This window comes from Dermochelys coriacea, chromosome 1 (assembly GCF_009764565.3).
Source record: "Dermochelys coriacea isolate rDerCor1 chromosome 1, rDerCor1.pri.v4, whole genome shotgun sequence".
Taxonomy (NCBI): Eukaryota; Metazoa; Chordata; order Testudines; family Dermochelyidae; genus Dermochelys; species Dermochelys coriacea.
The window spans coordinates 248,943,737-248,967,177 of record NC_050068.2 but is presented as its reverse complement, the minus strand read 5'-3'; the positions used below and the strand labels follow the sequence as shown (position 1 = coordinate 248,967,177).

General features: G+C 44.3%; 1 protein-coding gene across 1 annotated transcript in view; it reads left to right on the top strand.

Annotated features, from left to right (window-relative positions):
• Nucleotides 1-19,018: 19,018 nt before the first annotated feature.
• TMEM178B (transmembrane protein 178B) overlaps nucleotides 19,019-23,441 on the top strand; it is a 347,171-nt gene continuing 342,748 nt past the window's right edge. Inside the window, exon 1 of the mRNA XM_038382440.2 lies at nucleotides 19,019-21,180. Within this exon, the coding sequence (XP_038238368.1) occupies nucleotides 20,799-21,180 (382 nt within the window). The 5' untranslated portion in view covers nucleotides 19,019-20,798. The remainder of the gene's footprint in view (nucleotides 21,181-23,441) is intronic.

Here is a 23,441-nt window from a genome sequence, read left to right as displayed (position 1 = left end):
GGAGGTATTGGAGGGTGGCAACAAAGAAAGATTGAAAGATAAGCTGAGTTTTATGAACATGTCTTGTTAGAGCTTTCTTGGCTTTTGGTTCTTAATAAAGTAATATTTTGGCTTGGACAATGTCTAGGATGATGTTTAGGGTACAAAGCTGACCAAAAGAGGCGAGTCTTGAAGAGGGGTTTGCAGGAGCATTACATAGGGTACAAAACCAGGGTGGATATTCTTGGCTTGGGAACTTGAGATGAAGGAAGTATCAAGACAAGCAATGGCAGAGTAGTACATAGGAAGGAGTGGTTAATCAGACATCATGGTAAAAGTGCAGGGCAAACCCTGTGTGTAGATTATGGGGCAATAACATTAATTATATAAAGTCATCTATTTGGTTGATTAATATTTTTTGTACATTTTAGTTTAAAATTGAACATAAAGAGGCCTGGACAGTAGGATTCTGGACACAATATGCATGCTGGAGCCTGTCTCAGTCTATCCATTAGAGGGCAGTAGTACATCCACAGTAAGTACAATAGATCTGTGCACTAGTTAGTTTGTGACTCACAGATAGTCTTAATTATTAATTTTTATTTATGTTTGGAAATGTGTAATACATGGTAATAAATTCTAGTCCACTGTGGATGGGATAAATATCCCTTACTCTATCAATTTTCTTATAGCATGTAGATTGCTAGACCTTTTAGACTGCTCTATTTTAAATATTGAAGTTAGAACACGTATTTTGACTCAAGTAGAGAATTCCTTAGTAAACGGTGTTAATTTGCATTGAGTATCAAGCGCTGTCTTTTTTTAAAAAATACATTATTTCTGATTTTTTTTTGTGGTTAATGATTAATGTGATTAATTTGTGAACTTGAACTGCGCTGTCTTCTCCAGTGATTCACACTAAGCCTTGAGAACAACGAGTAATGCAAATCCCACTATGGAGAATGTGTTGTACTAGGAGGATGTCAGTCTTTGGGTGAGGTAATATCTTTTATTAGACCAATAGTCTTTGGGTGGGTGTTTGCAACATATTGTGGCTTTAAGATAACTCACTGAAGTCAGTGCTTCAGAAGGAAATCTGCAAGGAAGCTGCTATTAAATGCTGCCACTTTGGCCCCATTAGAAACGCTGTGGTGTAGGAGATTTCAAGACTGGCATCAATTTAAAGGAAAAGTCTAAATAATTTTTTCAAAGCATGTTTGAATCTCAAGCTCATTGCTTTCCGGGGCCAGGGGGGCTGTGGAGGCAGCATTCTCACCTCCTGGGGAAAGAGAGCAAGCACTCTTTATGTCTCTAGTGCTTCCCTCTGACTGATGCTTGAAATGGTATTGACCCTACATGAGGGAAGTGCATTAAGTCTATTTTGAATGCATTAGTTCATCAACACAGTATGGGGTATATGAGGATGAATGGGGACAAATAATTGGGGATACAGAAAATCCCCAGTCCTTCAAATGCATGTCATGTAGACTGAATGATTCATACTTCAAATGTATGTCCTAATGTATGGCTAACATTAGATGGAATATTTAAAATTTAAGAGAGGGAATATTTCCTTGTGGTTAGATCAAGGGCCTGGGAAGAGGAGGTTACTTATTGTTCCTGGACATTCTTCAAGATGTGTGGTTACTGTCTTTATTCCACATGTGGGTATGCATGCACGCCATGTGCCTGAGTCTGGAAGTTTTTCCAAGCAGCGTCCGTTGACCCGCACTTGCGCAGTATCTTCCCTTGTGCTGCTGACCGATGGTATAAGGGATGGTGTAGGTCGACACCTCTCCGTTTCTTCCTCTTATTGCAGTGCAATAGGATTCCGAACCAGAAGGGAAGGAGGGCGGGTAGTGGAATACAGATTGGGACAACACATCTCGAAGACGCTCCAGTTACAGTAAGTAACCTTGTCCTCTTGTAGTGCTGGTCGCTGTGTATATATCACACGTGGGTGATTTGCAAGCAGCAATCAGTGTGTGGAGGTGGGTGCAAGGAAGCTGGTAGCAGAGCTGCCTGTAATCTAGCCATTCCTACTGCTGCATCAGCAGCCGCTGCTTGAGTCATGGTGTAGTGTGCCATAAATGTGTGAACAGATTGTCATGTTGTGGCTTTGCAAATGTTCTGCAATGGGATGTCTGATAAGGATGTTGTGGAGACTGCTTGTGCTCACGTGGAGTGAGCTATAACACCGCCACAAGGGGGTAGCTTTGCTATTTGATAGTTTTATAATATGCATTCCAAGACACATTTAGAAATTCTCTATGAGGATATGGCTGGGCCCCTTGACCTTTCTGCTATAGCGACAAAGAGTCTTGAAGATTTTTAAACTACAAGACAACTATTTACATCAAATATTTACAGTAATTTTTTTAGTGATTGCAAGAGTGAAGGAGGACAGGATTGCGACTCAAGCCATGTGGAAGTAAGAAGGAACTGGAGAGGCATAGACCCTCACCACCCCTTATGCCCTTGGTTGGGAGCATGAGGGAAGATACTGCACATGTATGGGTCAATGGACACTGCTTGGAAAAACTTCTGGATTCAGGCGCATGGCATGTATGTGTATCCATGTGTGGAATTCACATAGGGACCAGAACTTGAAGAAGAATTAGGATTGTTGAATTCTATTCCTAGCTCTGCTACTGACTCCCTATGTGACCTTTGGGAAGTGAATTAATCTGTTTGACAACTTATGCTTCTGTAAACTAGAGATAATAATATACTTCACAGACGGAGTGGTGTCCAGGAGCTTCTGGCCTGCTTCCTGATTAACTTTGCTTCTAGGTAACCCATGAGCCCAGCTGCACTGCTTTGGAACTGACAGAGTGGCCACAGCCCCTGATTGGATGCTGGTTTAGCAGCCCTGCTGATAAGCCTGCCTTGCCCCCCACAGCAGATCAGCAGCTGCTCAATGTGTACCATGTCTTCAGCTGTTCTTGCCCTTGTTCCAGTCCCTGCTCCTGCATTGTTCCAGCCTTTGTTCCAGTCCCTGCTCCCCACCAGCTTCAGACTTCTGGCTTAGATCTTCAGCTTTGCCTCTGGCTTATGGCTCTGGTTGATCATCTAGTTCTGGCATACAGCTTCTGTCTCTCAGGAACTGATCCCTGGCTCTGGCTCTGGCCTACATCTCTGGTTTACCTCCTGCCTCTGGCATTTGGCTTCTGACCCTCTGGTACTGACCCTTGGCTCATTTCCAGACCCAGTTCTAACCGGTAGCCTGAAGTCTTGCTTCCACCTGCACATGGCCTTGTCAGCTAGAAGTGGTGAGCCATAATTGTGGCTTGTAAAATGCTTTGACATATGCAGATGAAAGGAGCTTTTACCTATGTAGAGTATTATTGTTACTTTACCAGCATTTTATATTATATGTAACAAAACTTTTTAAAAGTAGCAGCAACAAAAGCCTGTCATTTTGACAAGAAAAAATATTGCAATGGAAAAGAAAGGAAAAATTAAAATGACAGAATCCACTGAAAGGAAAAAGACATAATGGAGACATCTGGCTCTGTGCTGATAAAAGCTCTCACAGATCCTATCCCATCATCCCTTGCAGAGTTCATCCGAAAGCATATCTATCAAGGGTTTCCAAAATGAAGAAAAACATCTGTCCATGTCTAACTATGTTTGACAAACTGTTTTAAAAAAAGTGTTCCAGTAATAAAATCCTCAGGAAGATAACCACTTCTCAAACAAAAAGTCCGAGAGCGTTCATTAGCCCGTTTGAGAAATAAACCCGTTTGAGTGTGCCATCAGCTCGTTTGAGTGTGCCATCATCAGTCTCAGGGGTGACCTGCAAATACATATTAAACTCTCCATTCTCCCTGTTGTATTACATAATTTTCTCTTCTTTTTTATAGCACAGACTACCTGAGAATTTACTCCCCTGAGAAGTTAATATCCCTCCTGGAACCTTTAAACACTTATAAAAGCTGTCTGTATAGCTCTGTTGGCAGCATCTTGCCTCTTACTCAGAAGGCATTGGGCTCAATCCCACACGAGGCTTGGCTTCATTATTTTTAGTGCTGACACGGCAATGTGGTATTTGGAGTGGGATGTGGATTGCTGCTGCTGAGCAGATATTAAACCGAACTCCCTTTGTCTTGAGCTGCTATGGCAGATCCTCTGGAATATTTCAAGGAGAACCAGGGATAAGGCATATTGACTAGGACATGGGGTTTTCTCAGTAAAACAGATTCCCAGTACCAAGATCTATGTCAACTGTTGTGGAGCTCCAAATCCTGTTTCTTCCTCCATGGGTGAAGAGGGTCCTGCCTGAAGCAGTAGTGGTTCAGTGCCGTTGAGGGTGGAGGAAACAGAATTTTTAGAGACTGCAGCGAGGGGTTATGCACACACCCAACATCCCTATAGAACTCAGCTCCGTAAGGGTTCCACACAACCATATGCTGTGACTGTTTGGATGTAACACAGTAACAATTGATCTGTTGTTGCACAGAATCTCCAACATTGACCCAACATATGGAGGGGTACAGAGGCTACTGTAGTAGCACCAAGATAGACATGGAGGTGTGGGGAGTCGGGGGAAGATCTCCTCCCTCAGGTCTCACAGAAAACACCAGTAGCCATCCCGGTTATCCAGGCTGGACACTGAGAACAGATATTTCCCCACAGTGCTTGGTGACTGCTGATTTTGCTTTCACAGTCACTGCGCTATGAGTAGCTAGCGTATTGTAGAACACTTGGATATCTCAAAAGAATGACCATACTGGGTCAGTAGTCCAGTATTCTCTCTTCTGACAGTGGCCAGTGCCAGATGCTTCAAAGGGAATGAACAGAACAGAGCAATCAAATGATCCATCCTTTCAAAAGTCTGAAAGGTGCCATAGGAAAATGCTAATCTAAAAGAGAGACGTCTTGCTATAGGTTATTATAATGCCTCATTTTCCATGTCAGCTTTAGAACTATAATGTATCTGATTGCAATTTTCAATGGGAAATAACTTTGGTGTCTAAGAAACTAACCACTGTTGCGATCTCAGTTGTTTGGTTTAGGAAGTAGAGCTGCTGACACCACTTGGAAAGCCATCCTAGGTAGCAATTCTGTTGAAATACATATTTTCTTTCCTTAGTAATAATACAGAATGAGAGAAAGAGAAGGAACCAATGACAATTGCATAGAAACTAGGTCTCCTCGCGTGAGAGTTCATCTCTTCTTGCTGCATATTCCCTACCTAAATTTATAATCCTCTCTTTGTGATCTAATGATTTCCACAGCAACCAATTGTGATATCACAAACACTTCATGTGGGGGAAAAAGCTGCTGGAATAGATGAACTTTGAAGAGCCAAAGAATGCATTTTTATGCAAATACCTTTATTAATAAAGAAAAATGAGCAAAATACAGAAGCATAGGAGATAGCAGCAGACTTGTTTCTAAATAGAATGTTTTTCATCCTAGATGTCACCTGCTCTTATAGAAATTGTTTTCACTTTTGAAAGAACCTGCTCAGCTGGGACTACACTGCCAGCAAAGATATATGAGGATTGTTGACTGGTGGCCCCAAACTGACCTTGGAGGGCATATGGTTTGGGGTAAAAGATAATCTATTTGCTAACCATCCATAGAGAAATAATAATATTTTATTGAAGCTGCAGCAACAACTAGAAAAATCCAAATACATGTTTTTAAAATAAGGTTGGATATAGGTTTGTAGTATTAAGGGCTTAGAGAGGTCCAAAAGAAGTTGGCACTGACATAAGCTAACATGAGTATTCTGTGTTAGCAAAATGTATCTTGTGATAGTTTAGAAATGCACTATATGATAAATAGGTAAATTACAAACGAACATATGGTTGCACCTTAGGGTACCTTTGCAATAAGGTAGCCATGCAGCTAACTGCAATCACATATCAAAACTATTGGTACATTAACACAAATGGGTTGCGCCAGTTGTCGGAAGTTTAACTATGGTTAGCTGGAATAGCACACATGGGCAGGGGCTGAAACCTTATCATATATGGTCCCAGACATGCATGGATGAAATAAGAAGAGGTGTATACAAGATTTAGTTATGCAACCTATTGTTGGGGCACCAGGGGAAGCCTGATCCAGTGCCTTCCTGTGATCTCCACTTACAACTTTATGGAGACTCTTAGAAACAAAGATGAAAGGAAAATAAGTATGCACAGTGAAAAACTAAGTATGAACAATGCAGGAAACCACTTTAGTGTATATCTTATTCTTATACTTATGTATATTGATTTTTCCTATGATTTCAATTATTTGTATTAAGTAAAGCTCATAACATCTGTGTGTGCTTCACCAATTTCATCTTCATAATTAACTAAGTAGCCACCTGAAAAAGAACTTGGTATTCAAGACAAGTACCTGTTGCACCTCTATACATTTTATAATTGTAATAATTGATCAGGCTACAGGATCAAGGCCTCTCTTCTAAGTCCTACTTCAGAATTAAGGAACTTTTTAGAGAACATGCTTTTCAGGCCAGGTGCTAGTTTTTGGTTTTGTTAACTGGCTTTTCTTCCAGTCCCTCCTGTGATTTTTTCCATGATCCTCTGTGAATTACATTTAAAAACAAACAAGAAAACCTTGCCTTTCTTTTGTTGCCAACAGCAGCAGTAAATTGAATTGGCAGCTTGGAGTTGGCATAGGCATGATGCAGATGTGATATGCTCATCCCTAGGAGAAAATGTGAAGCTTAGGCTGTGGCTCCATTTCTCCGTGGACTAATGCATGAAATATCGTTGATATGATCTGTGGCCAAGAGTCCCTTTGGAAAAAAAAATAGTGTCACAGTAGCCATCAGTAACAACCACTCATCTATGGCGAGGTACAGAATGACCTTTCACCAGATGCAGACGAAATATAAGACCAGATATATGAACCAAATATTGATGCGCTATGGATTATTCAGTGGGAGTTGCTAACAAGCTTTAATAGCTGTGTGTTAGGCCCAACTTTAAGAGTAGGAATCCCTTCTCACCATATGTGCTGTTGTCTGTAGGACCCTGATTCATTGGTTGCTGAAGTTGAAAGGTGTGTAGGGAACGTGGCAGAGAACTGCAGGAAGAGGAAGGATGGTCACATGGTTAAGACAATTGAATGCTGCCCTGGAGAACTGGATTCTATCCCTGCCTCTGCCACAGAGTTCCTGTGAGAGGCTGGGCAAGTCACATGAACCAACATTTTCATATGTGGCCTCTGTGTGTTCCTCATTTTCTTGGCACCCAGTTTGATACACATGGGGTCTGATGTGCAGAAGTGCTGAGCACTCACAACTGCAACTGAGGTCAATGAAAGCTGTGCTCTGATAATATAAAATGCTAGTACTCTGAAAAATGTAGCCCTAGGCTTCTCAAACTTAATGCTCAGAATATGTTGGCACTTGAGAATTTTGGCTTTAATCTCCGTGTCTCAATTCCCAATGTGTAAAATGGGGATAGTACCACCTCAGCGTAACAATTACAAACATTAATTAATTTAAGACACTACACTGACAGGACCACAGAAAAGCCCATGAGGAAATGAATAATTCTGTATTCAGTGCCGGCTTTTGACAGTGCATTAAACAATGCATAGGACCACACAACGAATGATAAGGATAAATAGAAGTGGTGAATAGCTGTTCATTAAGTGAGTGCCATCTATCCTGTTCATTGAAAAAGGTAAGAGTCCTGTAGAAAAAAATTGTATGTGATCATGTAGTTAAAAGCTATCATAATGTGCAGACATACACATGGGGGGTAAATTACTGTAGCACAGGTAGTGTTAATTCTGGCATTTCCTAATTTGGGTGTTTAATTTCGCAACCCTTAACATAGGGGTTTTTTTATGTAATACATCTACAGATGTAGAGAAACTGTGTGTGAGTATAGATAGGTTTCTAATTTGTGCAATAATATGATATATCTGTTGCCTGGGAACATCAGTCAAATTTTGCTCATCTACATTGGTGAAAATCTGGAGTAATTTCTTTACCATTAGTAGAATTTATCTGGATTAGATGAGTTTACTAGAGCAAAATTGGATCTACAGTAAAAGTTTTGTAATCTAGCATGTTGTGGGGATGAGGGAGGTGGGGTGCCAGTTAGTCAAAAAATTTTGTTAACTAAGAGTTATACTTACCAATGGAATACCAATTTTCAAAGAATAAGGATACAATAAAATGAATAAAGTATAAAATAGTATACAAGTACTCAACAATCCAGTAGGATTACTGCACTGCAGGGTGGCTGGGGTTTCTTGAAGCAAGTAGGTATATACAGGTAAAGTTTTCTATACAGTAGGTTATCTTATAACACTACATATCACTATGGGCAGCGCATGGCGTACACACAGATCACTAAAAAGACACAACACTAAAACTATATTGTACATAATTTAATCTTTGATGATTCAGAACACACTTCAGGATCTTTCAGTGCCTCAGGGTCATCATTATCAACACCAATTATCATTGTAGATGTAGAAGGTGTAGGAGATTGGGCTGAATCTGTAATGACCCTATGACATATTCTGGAAGCTGCTTTTTGAATAAATCCCTGATATCAGCTTGCTTACTTGTCTTCTGACTCTTTTGCATAAAAGTAGAGTGCAGAATGTGCAATTGCATAACCTCTTGGGCAGTATACTAGTCCTGGTTACCAGATTGAAGATTTGTATTGGAAGATAGCAACTAGCAGCAGGAGGGACCTCGGGATGGAGCATGGGCTAGGCCACATAGGGCTGTTTGGGGAGGCACTGCTTTCCGCAGCCTATTATACATGCTGCCCAGGCTAGTAGCACAAAGAATTGCCAAAGGGAGAAGGGAACTACTAAGGCTCAGCTCTCTCCACTGAATAAATTGAGTTAGCAGCACAGATATGTATGAACAGGAACACGTATTGAGCTGTTTGATCCCCTCCCCCACTAGATGGCACTGAACTCTCTTTCTTAAAAAAGACAGAAGGAAGATGAGGAAAAAATATGGTGGACGTCATTTTGATTTTAAAATATGAAGAAAAGAAAATTGCAATTGATTCTCCAAGCAACCCTGCCCTTCCCCCACCCTGACCCCAAAATGCTTGAATGCCCCTCAGTAGGGCCTCTCTTTGTAACTGATGTTTTCTTGAAAGGCATTAGGCTGCTGTGGCTAAAGGATGCTAAGGAGAACTGAAACAGTCCTACAAGGCGAGGGAGAATGGACTGTCATTATCTGTAAGATAACATCTGTGGTGAGGTCTAACCAGTAATACAGGCAGCTTGTCACAACGAATTTGTTCTGAATGGAATCTTTGGGCTGTTCCTTCAGACATGGTTTTTAGTGCACCAGTGCCTTATCTTGTCTATCTTTCATAGATATTCGCAAAAAGAAAAGGAGTACTTGTGGCACCTTAGAGACTAACAAATTTATTTGAGCTTAAGCTTTCGTGAGCTACAGCTCACTTCATCAGCTCACGAAAGCTTATGCTCAAATAAATTAGTTAGTCTCTAAGGTGCCACAAGTACTCCTTTTCTTTTTGTGAATACAGACTAACACGGCTGCTACTCTGAAACCTTTCATAGATATTGTAATCTACACAAACATATCCCTCAACTTTCATTTTAATAATTTCTTCAAATTACATCTTTATAGAAACATTTGTATATAGCATCCAAAGGAGTCTATGTACTCTTCTATTCTTCTTTAAGATTGGTCTCCCAGTTTACATTGATCAGAGGATCCGCAATGATTGTTTTTCTCCTGGTCATGTGCAGGCAGGTGGGAGGGAGAAAATTTAAAAATGAGCTCTTTCTGCTGAGAAGGGGCTGCCGATAATAATCTTGAGAGGAGTCAAAGAAAATGTTTGTAAGGTCTGCATTGAGCAGTATTCTATCCCTTTTGAGAAGACTGAGACTATGGGGAAAAATTTTTAATTCTAAGAGTTAAATTGAAGTTAATCTGAAACCCTACACTTTTCTGAACATTTATATATTGAAAGTGTCTTGAAGGAGGATATAGATAGCTGTCTGACAGTGCTACAAATACAAGCAAAAAAATTGCACATAGAGTGCCACCAGTTTGCCTTTGAAAGGAAAAAATTGAAACACAGATCTAGATGGATCCTGCTAGTTTTTGGCCTCAAGTCCCCAGATTGTAGGTGATCAAAATAGAGAACAGGTCTAGCCTCTCCAACTGCAATTTTTTTTTTAAATCCAGCCCCTGATGCATCCAAGAGCAAGAGAGTCACAAAAACCAAAGTCTGGCACATGGATCCTGCTGGGCCCTGCCAAAGTTTGGCCCCTTGCCTCAAATTCTAATGTCTAAATAGAAAACATATAGACGTTCCTATTTTAGATTATTCTTGTGGCCCCTGATGCATCTTGGCTCCATATCACTGGAAAAAAATCCAGAGATTGAGTAACTGGACAATGGATTTTTAACCCTGATCCTCCAATTCCACAGTCTCAATAGGCAAAAAATAGCTCCCAATGCGCCACAAAATCCAGACCTTGTGTCACAGAGTCCACTCACCACTAGGGCACCGCCTTCTGGCTGTTCCAATGCCCCTTTCCTCACACCATGCCCCCTGTCCCCCTGGGACTTGAGGTACTCCTTTGTGACTAGGCTCCCCAGCCAGGTCACTACAGTTTCGCCCTTCCAGGATATCAAAGTCCCAATGGATGACTATCCAAGGCAGTCTTTTGCTCCACTGCCTGGTCTGTGCCACTTCCCCAGGGGGTGGTATGGGATCCCAGACACACTTTCTACTCCAAGGACCCTACATCTAGCAACTGCAATCTGCTCTCGGACTCTGTTGCTCTTTCCCTGGAATCCTTCCTACAGCTTCTGGCTCCCCCTCTCCAGGCTTACCAACTCAAACTCCTTCCTCCAATGACAGCCCACTTAACTCCATAGCCCCAAACACACCTCCCTTCTAGGAAGAGACTGCAGGATACTTTCACTGCAGTCCCTTTCTGCTGCCAACTTCCTGGCTTTATGGCAGCCCCATATTTCCTGTTCCTTCTCAGTTGAGCTGCCAAGCTCAGTCAAGCCCCGACTCCCCCAGGTGGAGCTGGTCAGGTTAACTAACCTAATTTAATCTGCTCTACCTTGTGTGGGGTGAACATTTCATACCACCTAGTTTCAAAGTGGTGCAACAGCACCATAAAACATGCATTTAGGACTTGGCTTCTGCTAGGTTGGTTGTTTTAGCCCAAACCCCAAAATTCTAACAGCAGCTGGAGTATAGCTGCTCTAACTGCACTGTAAAAATCCAGACGCCCATGTATCGCTGCTCAATAATACTGTAAAAGACACTTGCCTTACACCCAGCACCTGCTGGATCCTATTATTTGTGGCCCCATGGCAACACATTGTTCCATCAAAATAGACAACATATGTTGCTCCTCTTTTTTGACCAGCAAATTCCAGGTTCTTACACATCCCCATGCAAAAACAACCTAAAAAGACATAGCTGACATCTGAATCATTCATGATCCAGCAAATGTTTGGCCACAACCCTCTAAACTCTACTGCCTAAGCCCTGGTCTACACTAGGCATTGAGGTCAAATTTAGCAGCGTTAAATCGATGTAACCCTGCACCCGTCCACATGATGAAGCGCTTTTTTTCGATTTAAAGGGCTCTTAAAATCGATTTCCTTACTCCACCCCCGACAAGGGGATTAGCGCTGAAATCAGTTTTGCTGGGTCAAATTTGGGGTACTGTGGACGCAATTAGATGGTATTGGCCTCTGGGAGCTATCCCAGAGTGCTCCATTGTGACCGCTCTGGACAGCACTCTCAACTCAGATGCACTGACCAGGTAGACAGGAAAAGGCCCGCGAACTTTTGAATTTCAATTTTCTTTTTGGCCAGCATGGCAAGCTGCAGGTGACCATGCAGAGCTCATCAGCAGAGGTGACCATGATGGAGTCCCAGAATCGCAAAAGAGCTCCAGCATGGACCCAACGGGAGGTACGGGGTCTGATTGCTGTATGGGGAGAGGAATCCGTGCTATCAGAACTACGTTCCAGTTTTTGAAATGCCAAAACATTTGTGAAAATCTCCAGGGCATGAAGGACAGAGGCCATAACAGGGACCCGAAGCAATGCTGCGTGAAACTTAAGGAGCTGAGGAAAGCCTACCAGAAAACCAGAGAGGCGAACGGCCGCTCCTGGTCAGAGCCCAAACCATGCCGCTTCTATGATGAGCTGCATGCCATTTTAGGGGGTTCAGCCACCACTACCCCAGCCGTATTGTTTGACTCCTTCAATGGAGATGGAAGCAAGACGGAAGCAGGTTTTGGGGATGAGGAAGATGATGAGGAGGAGGTTGTAGATAGCTGACAGCAAACAAGCAGAGAAACCGGTTTTCCCAACAGCCAGGAACTGTTTCTCACCCTGGACCTGGAGCCAATACCCCCCGAACCCACCCAAGGCTGCCTCCCGGACCCACCAGGCGGAGAAGGGACCTCTGGTGAGTGTGCCTTCTAAAATACTATAAAAGGTTTAAAAGCCAGCATGTTTAATGATTAATTTGCCCTTGCATTCGTGGCTTTCCTGGATATACTCCCAAAGCCTTTGCAAAAGGTTTCTGGGGCAGGCAGCCTTATTCCATCCACCATGGTAAGACACTTTACCACTCCAGGCCAGTAGCACGTACTCGGGAATCATAGTAGAACAAAGCATTGCAGTATATGTTTGCTGGCATTCAAACAACATTCGTTCTTTATCTCTCTGTCTTATCCTCAGGAGAGTGATATCATTCATGGTCACCTGGTTGAAATAGGGTGCTTTTCTTAAGGGGACATTCAGCGGTGCCTGTTCCTGCTGGGCTGTTTGCCTATGGCTGAACAGGAATGTTCCCCTCTGTTAGCCATGCGGTGGGGGGAGGCAAAATGCGACCTTGTAACGAAAGCACATGTGCTATGTATGTAATCTTAACAGCAAGATTTACCATGAAAGAGTGTACCCATTGTTCTATAAAATATGTCTTTTCAAATACCCCTGTCCTTTTTTTTCTCCACCAGCTGCATGTGTTTCAAGGATCACAGGATCTTCTCCTTCCCAGAGGCTAGCGAAGATTAGAAGGCGAAAAAAATGCACTCGCGATGAAATGTTTTCTGAACTCATGCTGTCCTCCCACGCTGACAGAGCACAGACGAATGCATGGAGGCAGACAATGTCAGAGTGCAGAAAGAACAAAATGACCGGAAGGAGAGGTGGCGGGCTGAAGAGAGGGCTGAAGCTGAAAGGTGGTGGCAGCGTGATGAGAGGAGGCAGGATTCAATGCTGAGGCTGCTGGAGGATCAAACTAATATGCTCCAGCGTATGGTAGAGCTGCAGGAAAGGCAGCAGGAGCACAGACTACCACTACAGCCCCTGTGTAACCAACCATCCTCCTCCCCAAGTTCCATGGCCTCCTCACCTAGACGCCCAAGAACACGTTGGGGAGGCCTCCGGCCACCCGGCCACTCCACCCCAGAGGATTGCCCAAGTAACAGAAGGCTGGCATTCAATAAGTTTTAAACTTTTAAAGTGCTGTGTGGCCTTGTCCTTCCCTCCTCCACCACCCCTCCTGGGCTACCTTGGTAGTTATCCCCCTATTTGTGTGATGAATTAATAAAGAATGCATGAATGTGAAGCAACAATGACTTTATTGCCTCTGCAAGCGGTGATCGAAGGGAGGTGGGGAGGGTGGTTAGCTTACAGGGAAGTAGAGTGAACCAAGGGGTGGGGGGTTTCATCAAGGAGAAACAAACAGAACTTTCACACCGTAGCCTGGCCAGTCATGAAACTGGTTTTCAAAGCTTCTCTGATGCGCACTGCACCCTCCTGTGCTCTTCTAACCGCCCTGGTTTCTGGCTGTGCGTAACCAGCAGCCAGGCAATTTGCCTCAACCTCCCACCCCGCCATAAATGTCTCCCCCTTACTCTCACATATATTGTGGAGCGCACAGCAAGCAGTAATAACGGTGGGAATATTGGTTTCGCTGAGGTCTAACCGAGTCAGTAAACTGCGCCAGCATGCTTTTAAACGTCCAAATGCACATTCTACCACCATTCTGCACTTGCTCAGCCTGTAGTTGAACAGCTCCTGACTACTCTCCTGGCTGCCTATGTATGGCTTCATGAGCCATGGCATTAAGGGGTAGGCCGGGTCCCCAAGGATAACTATAGACATTTCAACATCCCCAACGATGTTATTTTCTGGTCTGGGAAGAAAGTCCCTTCCTGCAGCTTTTGAAACAGACCAGAGTTCCTGTAGATGCGAGCATCATGTACCTTTCCCGGCCATCCCACGTTGATGTTGGTGAAACGTTGCTTGTGATCACCAGTGCTTGCAGCACTATTGAAAAGTATCCCTTGCGGTTTATGTACTCACTGGCTTGGTGCTCCGGTGCCAAAATAGAGATATGGGTTCCATCTATGGCCCCACCACAGTTAGGGAATCCCATTGCAGCAAAGCCATCCACTATTACCTGCACATTTCCCAGGGTCACTACCCTTGATATCAGCAGATCTTTGATTGCATTGGCTACTTGCACCACAGCAGCCCCCACAGTAGATTTGCCCACTTCAAATTGATTCCCGACTGACTGGTAGCTGTCTGGCGTTGCAAGCTTCCACAGGGCTATTGCCACTCGCTTCTCAACTGTGAGGGCTGCTCTCATCTTGGTATTCTTGTGCCTCAGGGCAGGGGAAAGCAAGTCACAAATTTCCATGAAAGTGCCCTTATGCATGCGAAAGTTTCGCAGCCACTGGGAATCATCCCAGACCTGCAACACAATGCGGTCCCACCGGTCTGTGCTTGTTTCCCGAGCCCAGAATCATCATTCCACTGCATGAACCTGCCCCATTAGCACCATGATGCCCACATTGGCTGGGCCCGTGCTTTGAGAGAAGTCTGTGTCCATGTCCTCATCACTCTCGTCACCGCGCTGACGTCGCCTACTCACCCAGTTTCACTTTGCCAGATTCTGGTGCTGCATATACTGCTGGATAATGCGTGTGGTGTTTAATGTGCTCCTAATTGCCAAAGTGATCTGAGCAGGCTCCATGCTTGCCGTGGTATGGAGTCTGCACAGAAAAAAGGTGCAGAACGATTATCTGCTGTTGCCCTGATAGAGGGAGGGGCGACTGACGACATGGCTTACAGAGTTGGCTTACAGGGAATTAAAATCAACAAAGGGGGTGGCTTTGCGAGAAACTGAATGGCCGCCTCAAGGATAGAACTCAAAACCTCAAGGATACAACTCAAAACTGGGTTTAGCAGGCCGTTGATTTCACAGAGGGAGGGAGGAGAAAATGAATACAAAACAAATCTGGTCTATTTCTTGTTTTGAGCCACTTCATCTATCTTTATACATCATGCTGGCAGCAGACTGTGCAGTGCGACCGCTAGTCATCATCACCTCCTGGGTGCTTGGCAGAAGACGGTGCAGTATGACTACTGGCCATCGTCTTCTGCTAGCTGCAGATTAAAAGACAGTGCACTGCCGGTAGGACTCAATCGCCATGAGACAAAACAAGGGAAATGACCTGGCTGAGTCACTCCCATGTTTGCCCAGGCGCCCGATTAAAAGAGCACCCAGGACTACGTCGATGACGGCTACCAGTCATACTGCGCTGTCTGCTGCCAAAAGGCAATAAACTGCTGCTGTGTAGCAATGCAGTACCACGTCCGCCAGCACCCAGGAGACATACGGTGACGGTTAGCTGAGCGGGCTCCATACTTGCCGTGGTATGGCGTCTGCACAGGTAATTCAAGAAAAAAGGCGCAAAATGATTGTCTGCCCTTGCTTTTATGGAGGGAGGGAGGGAACGGGGGCCTGACGATATGTACCTAGAACCACCCGCGTCAATGTTTTAGCCCCATCAGGCACTGGGATTTCTACCCAGAATTCAAATGGGTGGTCGAGACTGTGGGAACTGTGGGATAGCTACCCACAGTGCAAAGCTCCTGAAGTTGATGGTTGCCTCGGTACTGTGGACACAGTCCGCCGACTACATGCACTTAGAGCATTTGTGTGGGAACACACGCACTCGACTGTATAAAAACGCTTTCTACAAAACCGACTTCTATAAATTCGACCTAATTTCGTAGTGTAGGCATACCCTTAGTGGAGACCAAAAGTGTAGCTGCTCCTCATCCATTATGAAAATCAGATCCCTGTGTGATTTTACCCTGGGTGCAATCTGAACTGATGGACAGCTGTGTCTCCTCAATTCTCCAATTTGGGTGCCAGCCTCCAGCACCCCAAGTTACTTGCAGTTGTATTGTATGAGTGTGTGCCTGCAAGGCCGGGGGAGATACCAGAGAAAGGATGACACTCAGGCCTGAGAATAGCAAGCTACGATTTATTGAAGGAAGAACTTGTGCTCCAATGTGCACGGGGAGTGCCTAGGGCGTGGGGAGGGCTGCCAGGGACTCTGGCCATTCAGGACAGCTGACCAGGCAGGACTCTGCTGTGGGGGAGTCCTCTGTGTTGTTATATTCTCTGCGCTTATCTCAAGGTTACATTGGGTCAACAGCTGGTTACATTCATGATTTATGCTTGTTATATAAACTGACTTGTTTACAGGCAAAAAATATGCTGAACTATGCAAAGATATATTTTGGCAGGGTTTGTCAGACAAAGTTCATTGAACTGCCTGCATCCTCCGCTTACATTCAGTCACATAAGTGGTCTGCCACTTAGCTCCTTGCCAATCTTCCACAACCTTGCCCCTACAGACTGCTATAGCCAGCCATCCTTGAATTATACTACAGAGTAACACCAGCAAATTCCCAGTCCCAGACTTCCCCCCAGAAATGTATGTCATGTGCTGCCCAGCTCTCTCCTGGAAAATACAAGTTCATAAAAAGTCTGTCATGTTATTAATAGAAAATAATATGCACAAATCCTGTTATCCCAAATGGAGCTTCCCAAATGCTTGAACCCAAACACAATGGTTTAGGTAAAACAATAAAACAAATTTATTATCTACAGAAAGATAAATGTTAAGTGACTACAAGCAATGAGGCATAAGAGTCAGAATTGGTTACAAAAAAATAAAACTAAATTGCAACTAATTTCTAACTTAACAAGCTAAGTAGATTTAAAGAAAAAGCCTCTCTCACCACATGTCGTAGCAATCTTACTGGCTGAATTCTTTAGGTCAGGATCCTTCTCCCAGTCCAATGCTGCTTCTGTTGTTCTTCAAGTGTTGTCAATGCTGTGAATAGTGAGAAAGGGAAAGGTAATTTGGGGCATCTCTCTTCTTATAGTTCTTTCTCATCTTTGAGAATCATCTCCATCTGACATTCAGGAGACAAAGTCTGTGTAGACGGGAACCCCAGCTGTTTCTTTGACAAGATGTCGATTTTTGCCCACATCCACTTCCTGACAAAGAAGGGCCACTTAACTAGGTGATGGTCCATTTGATTTTGTTGATACCTGGCTGAGGCATTGGCTAGTCTTTTGTCTCTGAGGAACTGGTTTGTGACTGCTCCCCAGATTTGGAACATGTTTTAGTAATATCATACAGTGGAACCTTATAACTTTACACACAATGTTGCCATAGATATTTTACCAGGACAATAATGGACAGCCAGTTATGAGTTTTCAAATGATACCTCACATGGCATACTTTGTACAAAATTTATCATAATCTTGTAAAAGGAGTGAACATAAGAGCACAGAGTGTTACACCTTGATATATCCTGGAACACGATCACCTGAAAAATCCAAATATGGATGTGGATCCCACATGGTCTAGCCCATTTTTCACCTAGATAAACAGTGAAGGGAGCCATATTTCTACATCTGATAAATCTTTATCCAATGTATTGTTTCACTGAAACCACAACAAACTTAATCTGACATCGGGATCTTTCTAGACACCATCCAACAACCAGTCATACCATAATATTGAAATTTGGCAATGGAACTGATCTAGCAGATGTGGATGATCACATTATAGGTAGGTTTAGATGACCATCTTTCCGTTGTGATTTCCCAAACACCGCATATGATTTAAACACATATTTTATTAATTTTAAGCATAAATTAATGTAAGATGTGTATCTAAATCCACTAGGCTGCTTTGAAAGTCTCAGTGGACTGGAATCTGGATTTTTCTGGTTAAACAGGAGATGCTACATGTGTTGTCTCTTTTGCGGGTACAATTTGTTTTGGCTTAATGCCAAATTTGGTAGAATCGAGCTGGATTCAGATGCTCGATCAACATTTTTGTCATGCGGCTGTATCACTTTGCAACAGGATCTGAATTTTTTTGGTGCACTAGGAGCTGCTACATTTCTTTTTCTATTTAGACAGTAGAATTTGAGGGGTTGCTGTTAAAAATTGGCAGGATCCAGGTGCCAGATCTACGTTCTCCAGTGCTGGTGGGGCCATGATGCAGCAGAATCTCGATTATTCCTGTAAAGTGGAAAAGGCTGCACGTTCTGTCTCTTTTGATTGTACAATTTGGGTATTGGGGCCAAAAATTGCAAGGATCGGTCTGGATCCAGGATTTTGCAATACTTCTGCTCTGGGGTGCATCATGGTCTGGGTTTTTTGAGGCAGGTGTGCCTGTTCTTGTTTTCTGTTGGGGGGCATAAAATTGGATGGATCCATGCATAGGTGCTAGACCCAGGGGTACTGGGGGTGCTACTGCACCCCCTGATTTAAAGTGGTTTCCATTATATAGAGGGTTTACAGTTTGGTTCAATGGCTCTCAGCACCCCCACTATACAAATTGTTCCAACGCCCCTGGATCCATGTGCCAGGTTTGGGATTTTGCAGTGTGCTTGCTCCAGGATGTGCCAGGGTCCAGAATTTCTTGATGTAGTAGGAACCACTGTACTTGTATTCCATTTCAACATTATAACTGGGACTGGGGCCAAAATTTATCTGGAGTCAGTAGAATCCAGGTGTTGGATCCGGGATTTTGGTGAGCTCATGCCCTGGGATATGTTCGGGGGGGTTGATTTTGTTGGTTCAGTAAGAAACGGCTACACTTGTGTATTTTGATGGCACCATTTGAGGGCTTTGTGGTTTAAAATCAGCAGGCTCCGGCAGGGTACAGGTAGATCCAGGTTTTACCTTTTCCCCCCATAACAGAGCAAGACTTCGATGTTTCCTGTCTATGAAGTGGTGCAGTTTATCTTTAAGGAGGCTAGAGAAATAAGAAATGAGTCTCACGTTGCATGGGTGACATCACTGGCTTTTGGCTCAGTGCTCTGTATTCTCTGTCTGTAGGCTTTAGCCAAGGCTGCAGGGCTCAGTGTTTGAACAAGGAATGATTCCCAGGTGTACAGAAGATTGGATTCACTCTTATTTGGGTTGAAAACGGTGAAATGAGATTTCTAAAGCTCGCGGACTCCAGCTCGCCTTCTGTTGCTCCCGATCTCGGCGAGATGGGTGAGTTACTCCCGTTAGAAAAGAAGGGAATGGAAATTTAAGGGAAAAAATGTCTGAATATCTAACTGCTGATGCTGGGGATAGGAATCGCATGAAGCTGCTGAGCTAGAGATCTTGGCTCCTGTGTGGAGATCATATGTCAGAGAAATGGTGCAGATCGAAAGCTGCTGACAACTGTTAGAGGCTGTTTTCCTTCCCACCCCCTTAGGTTGGTTGTTTTCCCCCTACCATCCTTTTAATCAGCCGTAGCCCTGCCTGCCTGCATTTTGCAGATGGGGAACGTGCCCGTGTATTAGGAAAACCTTGCCCAAGGAATTGAAGCCCCGGTGAAAAAGGGCGCTTTGCAACAACAGGAGGAGAAAAAAGGCTGGGGGTCTAGGACTGATTTCATTGCTGCCTGAAGGAAGCTGGCACGGTCCATGGTGCTGAATCCTGCATCTCTTCCAACCCCCACCCTCCAGCCGCCTCACGCTGGGTCCCGGGCACCGGCGGGGCTGCTGCGCTACTGTAGATGAGCGAGCAGAACCCCGGTGCGGTGGGTGAGTCGCTGCTCTCCAGCTTCAGCCAGTCAAGGGAAGAAACGGATCCATTACGTTGCCTTGATGACAGCACCACCGACAACAAAACAAACCTAGTGAATGGCGAGGCTGGGACAGAGGCGGAGGTGGTTTTGAAACAAAGATGTCACTGGCTGCACACCTCCATGGAGTCTGCTAATGGAAAGACGCCTGCGAGCGTGGATCGCTAATTAGGAGTGGAGGGATCCCCCCCCTTTCCCCGACCAGGGATTGAAATTAAAACAACACATTTCTTCTCCACCTCCCCTTCTCGACCCTAACATCCAGCCAACCAGCTGAGGCGCCTGTCGAGCTACTGACAAAGAAAAGCCAAGTCATTGATTCTTGCAACCAGGATAGCTGTGGCTGCTGCTTGACATCCGAAGATTTCCAGCCGGTGAACTTTTCTCTTCTGCCCTGTGCTCTTGGGATGTTGCAGGTCACACGCTGCTATTAAAGGGACCGTTTTGTCTTCGTCAGCTGGCCAGATCGAAGGAGCTTGGTGGACTGATCTTACGGCTAGAGCAGGACACTGCGAGGGAAGAGTCCTTGCCCTGACCCACAGACGGCGGGGGCCACACACCTCTGTACAGGCACTCTTCTGTTTTTAAGTGGGAGGCTCAGCTTTCCTCGCCCGGTCTGCACTTGGCGTGCTCTGCGCTGGAAGAGGGGAGCCATAAGAGAAGCGGGTGAGCGGCCCGGATTGCCTCCAGGGCCGGCCAGAACTTCGCCGAGCTTTTCCAGGCTCCAGCGGCTTGGATGTGAACCCGCCCGAGTTGCTGACATTGAAGACAGACGCGCTGTCAAGGGACTCCCAGCGGCTGCTCCTGGAGGCTTCCGCTGGGTCTCGCGTGGAAGGGCTTTGCCTGTTGTGAAGATGTCCATGGTGTCGCTGTGAAGCTGAGGTATGGCTGCGGGAAGGTTACTGCTCTATGCTGGCCTCTCTCTAGCTTTGTGTGCCCTGGGCATGCTGGCTGTGGCGATCTGCTCCGACCACTGGTATGAAACGGACGCCAGGAAGCACAGAGAGAGGTGCAAAAGCTTCACCACCAGGAGAAACGACCCTGGCTTCATTTACAACTCCAACAACAACCTGCCTCTGCGGGCCAGCAGATCTAGGTTGGACCGCTGGGAAGGGAAACTCCTCTTGGCAAGGAACAGGAGGCAGCTCTTTGCTATGAGCGCCGCCGATGAGTGCAACAGACAGTACAACTCCACCAACATGGGGCTCTGGAGGAAATGCCACAGGCGGGGCTTCGACCAAGAGCTGGAGGAGCTGATTGCCAAAGGTAAGGGGCCGCTTTGCAAAATGAACGAGCTGAGCTGGGCAGGGGCGCTGCAATAATTTGTTTCGAGGGGGGGCCCAGAGCCATTGAACCAAACTGTAAACCGTGTGTATAATGGAAACCGCTTCAAGCCAATGGGTGCGGCAGCACCCCTAGTTCCAGCTGCTATGCTGGCAGCGCCCCACTATCTAAAACAGGAGAGCAAACATTCCCAGCCATGTACTCCTCCTTGCAACGGGGGTTCTGGAGTTTGAGGTTCTGAGGAGTGTAATCTCACAAACCATTGCTTAACCGTTTGGTACAAGGTGCCCAGTTCTCCATTACTGAGACTTGAATGGGAGGGAGTCTAGAATAGCATGATGACATAGTTGCAGGGAGGGTAATCTAAGGTTTTCATAAGGCTGCCCTCTGAGCACCTGCCTGGAGAAGTAAACCATATTAATAATTCCCAGATTAGAAAAGTCTTCATGTGACCCCGCTGGCCCAGCCCAGTTTGTTTGTTTGTTTTGTTACCCTAGGCTGTACATGTGTGTATTTCGCTATTCCTGATTGCCACATCAAATTTCAACATCAGCTCCCAATTACACAATTTGCCTTAAACACACAGGCTTCCTCTAACATTGAAAAGGGGAATAAACAAAGGGAAATGCCAGAGAACAAGAGAGAGAATACAGTCTGCTTGCTGCTTTATTCCAGCCCAGATTTTGGAATATGTTCAATGTGCCAAAAACTGATTCATCAAGAAGGGTCTGAAGAGGAATAGTTTTCTCCCAAGAAGGAGACATATACGTTTGCTAATAGCATCGCTGTGCTGTTCTTGTTTTATTTTTCCTGAGGAATGGGTGAGGATGATGGTCAATTTGCTTTGATACAGAGTGCAGCACAAACAGCTATGTACAAACACCAACTAAGTTAAACATTCCTTCAAAAAAGATGGATGTTTTTGCAAGATGATTAGGGTTCCAGGTGAGGGTTACGGCATCCTTGCTGCCCCCATCATGCTATTCCCTACAACAAAACATCCTTTCTCTCCATAGTCCTTATGCTGAATTCAGAGGATTACCTATCAGTATATTTTCCCCAAAATGAAATGATTGTGTCTTAAACTATATAATCTTTAAAAACACTTGTGTTTATATTTAAAATATTTAAATATATTAGCTATCCAGAATTCTTGTGATTCTCTTTGCCTGTCCTACTCCCCTTTACAAATACTACATGCAGAAATCGAAGGAGCTAATCACATTTATGAATATAGAGTTTAGTTCTGTTTATTTTAAAAGTGAACCGCAAAAGCTTAATAACACCACATAGGCACACAAAGTACAAATGCGTAATGAAATATGGAGCCCTTCCCACTAGATTGCTAATTCAAATCTAGCCCAGGCTATTAGTGAGCAAGTCATTACTATGTGGTGGCTGTTCAGTCATTTATGTGAAATAGATTGGAGGCTTCAGTCCATTTTGTAATGGACAAATGACCACATCCAAAACCTGTCATCACGTTTGGAACCCTGATTGGCAGTCACAGCTGCGAAGCCAAGGATTCCTTTAATCCCTCTAGGTCAGGATTGAGACATAATGGTGTGGCAGTGCAGGGGTTGCTTGCACTACAGTGTGTGCTCTGCCTGGCATAAGGATAAATAGTGAATTTCAGTCTCCAGAGCTGATGCTCCAGCAAATTTCACAAATACTAAGTCTATTGAAAATGTAGTTTAAAAGATTATAAATGCATTTCATTTTAAAACAAAATATATGAAAATCAATCCTTCTTTTACCTGCCTGCTATGTCCTGAGTTCAGTAATCTGTGTTTCCCCTAACAGAGCTGTTGAAATCACTTAACATCTGAACCAGTGTAAGGACCACTGTTTTAGGTGTTAGTGATGGCAGACCACACAACCATACACTCAGGCAGATAAATATTAGCGGAAAGAGTTGATTTTTGGAAGATCTAGTTTTAATTTTTCATGTGTTGTCAGTTTAGCCTAAACATATTGAGGCAGATAGTCAAACAGAGGCAGGTGCCTAATTTATGGACTCAGGTATCCAATGCATGCCTGCAGATTGGCTATATGATTATGCCAGAGCCAGTCAGGCCAGTGGTTTGTGCACAAATATCAGGTTTGTGTTTGCATTTTGAGTAGGTTGCACAATTATATGCATGCAATTGTTTGCCATTTGGTTTGAAAATCTGGTGTATATTGTTGCACAATTTGTGAGCTTAAACAATATTTTGTCTTTATCTTTTAAAGCTTTGCAGTAC